Consider the following 5,840-nt stretch of genomic DNA (forward strand, 5'->3'; position numbering starts at 1 on the left):
ATAATACTGAAAACATTTAGAAGTTTATATCTACATATGCATATCTATGTATGCAACATAATATTTCTTGGGATTTTTTAAAAATGCTAACAAAGTGATTAAAATAGTTATGTTTAACTGGACACTTAGGAATTAAGTTTACTTGGGTTGCTGTAATGTCCTATTTGTTTGGTTGCTGTAAACTGCCAAACGTTTTGGGATAGGGTGGCATACAAATTTATGTAATAATAAATATGGATCGTTCCCCCCCACCTTCAAAAGAGAAAAATGAATTCCAGCAGTCCATTATCTAGGAGTTGCAAATCGAATTGTAGGTATTAGTAGGATACAGAATCTCTTGATGTTTCCTCTGAAGAAATTAGGCATAAGATTGCAGCTTAAAAGTGAACACCAGTTGTTCCAACTTTTTTTTTTGTTTAAAAAAATACATGTATAATCCAAAATAGTACCTAAAAATAAAGAGCTTTCTGTCTTGAAACCTCTCCCTTTCTGAAATCTTCTCCCCTGCGCAGACCACGGATACAGAATAGACAATAACGTGTTACTCAAGTAATGCTTTCCGCTCAATCGGTTGTACTGTATTTCTACTACCCGTCGCACCAAAACATCCACCTGATTGACACTTGCTGACACTGGTTTTTGGACCGCCGCCTGCAAACACAGGAACCCGCTGATTACTACCTCAGATAACTACCGGCCACCTTTTTAGTCTAAACGTCAAAAGCAAAGCAAAGCAGCAGAAACCGCTGCCGCCGGGTCTACAACCGAAAAACAGATTCAGCCCTCCAATTAATGCCAGACGGAGAAGCGCCGCGCCGAAGCTGACCGAAGTTGAGGGATCGGACTAAAAGCGACTTTACACCAAGACCTTCCGGTCGCAAGGCATTCATTTACTCAGGAGTAAATTTCTCTTAGCGCAAAAAGGCTCGCTCGTGAAGGCAGAAGCCCACAACCGCAGTCGAGAAACGGCTCGACTTAGAACCAGGGGTAGTCAACCTTGGCTCTTTTATGACTCGTGGACTTCAATTCCCAGAATTCCTGAGCCAGCTTAGCTGGGCTCAGGAATTCTGGGAGTTGAAGTCCACGAGTCATAAAAGAGTCAAGGTTGACTACCTCTGACTTAGACGAACCTGGCCCAGCAGTCCACTACTTGACGAGACTCTGTTAAGAGTCGCACAAAAGAACTGGAGAGACGGAGAGACTGGCAGATTAAAGCAAAAACCACCCAAAGGGGTTTGAGGCAGGCACCTCGCTTTCCCTGCCCGAGCGCGCTTTCCTTTTTTTCCCGGAAAGCAAAAAAAATAAAAAATAAAAAAAAAATAAAAAGGACGGCGCCAACTTTATCCCTTTTTAACGGAGGGGCAAGACGCCGCTATCAGAAGAGGGGCTATATAACGCCAACAAGCGGCAGGAGAAGCGAGGCAAAAAGAAGTGCGGGACTGACTCCGCTGAGACCGAAGTGAATTGGGAGCGAGTTACACTCTCCGGGGGGGGAGGGGGGGGAGACGACCCCCCCCAAAAAACTTCAACTCGCCGCGCCCGCGCTGACGGAAAAGTTTCGAGCCCTCTAAAGGGCAACTGCGCCTACGAGAAACAACCTGAAACCCCCGCGACGTTGGGGGGGGAGGGAGTGTTCCCCCCCTCCTCCTCCTCCTCCTCCTCCGCAGCATCCTTAGGGAAAGCCGCCCGGCGTTCAACAGGCTTCCCTCGGGCCACGAGCGCACACACGCTCTTTGCCCGCCACAAAATAAAGCCGAGCCGTACTCTCAAATCTTCTCTTCATGACTGACTAAGTACAGAGTGTGCAGGGCTCCCTCGACCTCTCCCTGCTTACCCTCGCGGCTTCTGCCAGGCGGGCGCCTGATCTGATCACCGCCGTGGAGGCCCCTGAAATGTGGAGGCCCCAGGCACGCGCCTCCTGCGCCTGTGCGGAAATCCGCCGCTGTATATATCCCTGTGAAATTGAGCAAGTCCTTTCAGCACAGAAAGAACAAGTATTCTTGCAGCCTTATTAATGTGTCTCAAAACAACAAAGCAGGAAGTTCCCCCCTTTTTTTAAAAAAAAACCCTGTAAATTATTATGGCTTTCTCTCTGCCTGTAATTTTCATCATAATCAATCATAGTCCTCAACTAATGTACTAATATTATGAGCACATAGGATAACTGAACTCCAAAGTTTTCCAAAATGACTACTAGTCAACCTGGAATTTCCTTCTGAAACGGTAATTATGTTTCAGCTTTAGGCAATGCAGCTTTTGTAGGACTTCAGCCTATAATCCTAATGTGGCAGATTAGCAAGAATGCTAGGCTTCTTCCAGCAATGGAAACCCTTTTCTCTCACTTAGTGGAAGGGAACAAACTCCTCTTGATTTTGCTGTTAAGCAGCAGTAGCTTTACATTGACATATTCAGTGTTCATAACTTACAAAAAACCCGGGAGTTCCTGCAGGTCCCTGAATTCCCTGTGGACCTGGATCTCCCTTGGTCCCATTGCAACCATCGTGGCCTGGTTTTCCTCTTGATCCTGCCTGACCTGGGTGACCCTGTGGAGACAAAATATATACAATTATGACCTGCTGACCTGCTGCTTTTGCTTTCTTCTTCTTGGCTTTCATGGAATTCTTAAATGTTCTTACATTAATGCAAACAACCACTCTATGGAAAAATAGAGTCAAATAAGGAATATTTAATTCTATTCTATTAAGAATACTATTCTGTAGTTCAAATCATACGCCTCTGGGAATATGAAAAGAAATAACTAGAAACAGCAACACGGATATCAGCAGAAACAGGAAGGCATAGGTAACAGGTAGGTAGGAATAGCACATTTTTAATACCTTTGCATTCCTTGTATTCAAATAGCTAAGGTAATTAAAATCCAGTTTAAATATGACTTTAAGTGAATAAGAAGACCTTACTGAAGCTGCATTCTATGTAACAGTTTTGGAAATTGATGCATTCTGTATATGCATGACCTGACCTGACAAATGTGTGGTGAAGTAGGTTTAGTAATTATAATAAAAAATGAGATCTTTTTCCAGGAAATACAGTACACAGCTTAGCACCAAGCTAATTATTTTTACCAGGACAAAAGTCATAGACCCATGTGTGCTTGGATCAAAAGAAGAAGAGAATGAGCTGAAGTTATCAACATCTTAAATCAAGAGTGATAGATAAAGAGGAGTAAATACTTAATTCTCCACCAAGAACCCATTTCTCCCCTATAGTCATTAAGTCCTGAGAGGATAATGAGTTAGTGTCATTGGGTCCATACAGTACATATCCAGCAGTCTAGATATCTTGTCAAGTAAATCACTGTCCTGTGAACTGCAGACAAGGTATTGCAACAGAGTATGAAAGGCGCTTCCTTCATTAGGTGTAACCCCATTGGAACCACAGAGTGACTGTGTTGTGCTATGTGGGGAAGTATCTTCTGGCTGCATGATATTATGCTAAAAAAAACCTGCCTTGAGAATTTGTTCAGGTTTTTTAATCTCTGAAAATTATTTTAAATACTGCTTTAAGCATTATAGGAATGGGAGGGTTTTTTTAATTATTAAAAATGTCTTTCAACATAGTTTTAGAATATTGGAGAGGATTTTTAAAAAATGTGATGATAAATATCTACTAGCAAATGAGTATCATTAAAATGTGTGTATGAATACTATTGATATGCCGTTACCTATCCTAATTCTGTGGTGGAAAATGGTTTCCATAACTATGCTATAAGTTGTTCATGAAAGTAAGTTATTCTAGTATACCTTCATCTCTCATGCAGATATTTTATTGTAATTTTAAGTCGGTACATCAGAACTGAGAAAGAAAAGGAGCCACTAATACATTTCATCAATTATCCTTCTTGCCAAAGAAAAATAAATGGCTCAAATTTTATTCATAGTTGATTTATACTTTTGCTATTCCCATTGATATTAATATCAAATTGTATAAGAGAAAATGAGAAATAGTTACAGAAGGTAGGATTTATTATTGGATACTTTCTTTTTTCACAGATTTAGCTTACCGCCAAATCTAAAAATTCCTGGGAGTTTCCTTGGAAAAGGGTAAGGGATTTTTTTAGCTTGCTGACTCATTCTTAGAGCAGACAAATATACAAATTCAATTCTACTCAACAGAAAATGATATTCAGATCATGTGCTCAGTGGTGAAGGAAGAGAATCAACCTTGAATTTAGAAAGCTCTGGAATAGCTCAAAATATAATTTTTCAGACCGCAAAAAGTTTGTGTCAAAAACTCTAATTCCAAATGTCCCTGTCTGGATGTTGCATGATACTGTTAACCATTTTGAAGCAGTAGAAATAGACGATCTAACTATGCCTTCTGTTCGTTTCCTAAAGACATTTATCTTAAGCAGCTACTTAGCATTTTATGCTCCAAGAAATCTCCAGGAAGGGCCAAACAAGGAAAGAATGAATGATGGTGAGTGTTCTGGCACCTCTGTGCTTATCTAAGCTATGTGCTATTCTTATTAAAGGGATCTGGGGTAAAAAACAGAAAATTATATCATATATGATATATTGTGCTTCATACTTGAAAATTACTAAAGGCTTGTTTTCCAGAACATGTGAATATTAAACCTGTGTGATCCCTGCCCATAAAATCACATGGCTTTGCTTTTTCCTTTTCTCTGTCTTCAGGATACACCCTGCAGCATCTGCAGGCTGCTTTCCCTTATATGACCTTACATTCCCTTTCATTTGCTGCCTGAAGGCAAGTCCCATGAAAATTAATGCAACATCCACACGTGGAAAAAGAAAAGGATTTTCTAGCTTTAGTTCTGCACTGCAAAACACATTAGAAGGGTGGATGAATGAGTCGAGCAGCTGAAAATAGCTATTTGGAATTTTGTTTTACTGGTGCATGTGGGTGGTAAAAATGGACTGGTGTCAAAGGGCATGGAAGAGGAAGCTGGTACAGTGAAATCTGTCTGTGGATTTCTGTGAAAGTGTCTAGGAATAAATGCACTTTGCTTATTACTTTATGTAAAGCAACAGTTAGAAACTGTACTAGCCTAAGAATGCTTCCCCTTTATTGCTCACGGCTCTCAGGTCCAGAATTTGGCAAAGGGTGAAGTAATAGATGTTTATAATTTACACAGATGGTTTTCTGTTTAAACGCTTTTCAAGACAATATTGCTATACCTCACCACTGTGGACAATTTTCTAGGGAAATTTATAGAGAAGGTTATTGCATTACAACTTCAAACGACTCTGGAAGAAGTAGATAATCTGGACCCTTTTCAGACAGGGTTCAGAGGTCTGGGTATAGAACTGAGATGGCATTGATAGCACTCTTGGATGACCTCTGGTGGGAGAGGGGTGGGTTGCTGATCATTCTTTTTCTTTTTTTTAAATTTCTCAGCAGCTTTTGATAGCATCAATCACAATATGCTTCCAGAGCAGCTTCAGAAGTTGGGGGTGTTGTGCTGGTTCTCCTCCTTCCTTCGAGGTTGGTTTCCAGGGCAAAGAGATCCAGTGTCAGAATCCAATTATATTTCATTTCTATCTATCTACTCTGATATAAAATCCAAGGTTTTTTTTGTCATAGAACGCCCAGAACGGAGTTCTGGCACCTTTTTTGGATGGAACCTTGTAGGGTAGGCAAGGCGGGTTGTATGACGTGTATGAGTTCCGGCACCTTTTTTTTAAAAAAAACAAAAAAAGCACTGATAAAACCAATTCTTACTCTCTTCTGGATTCTGTCATACTACTAAGGGGGAGGAGGGTAAGCATGGGGGTTTTATGACTTTCACTTCCTCCATTAACTACAAAGTAACCTTTTGTTGATTCTCTTCGAGAGTACTAACCATAATAATAATAATA

At 40.6% G+C, this 5,840-nt stretch overlaps 1 protein-coding gene across 1 annotated transcript in view; it reads right to left on the reverse strand.

Moving 5' to 3' along the window:
• The window catches only part of COL4A2 (collagen type IV alpha 2 chain), a 234,063-nt gene that overhangs the window by 125,815 nt on the left and 102,408 nt on the right, over window positions 1–5,840 (reverse strand). The window contains exon 7 of the mRNA XM_029283411.1: window positions 2,427–2,543. Coding sequence (XP_029139244.1) covers window positions 2,427–2,543 — 117 coding nt within the window. The remainder of the gene's footprint in view (window positions 1–2,426; window positions 2,544–5,840) is intronic.

The sequence above is a fragment of the Protobothrops mucrosquamatus genome, unplaced genomic scaffold (genome assembly GCF_001527695.2).
Source record: "Protobothrops mucrosquamatus isolate PMUCROS unplaced genomic scaffold, P.Mucros_1.0 scaffold78, whole genome shotgun sequence".
NCBI classification, from domain to species: domain Eukaryota; kingdom Metazoa; phylum Chordata; class Lepidosauria; order Squamata; family Viperidae; genus Protobothrops; species Protobothrops mucrosquamatus.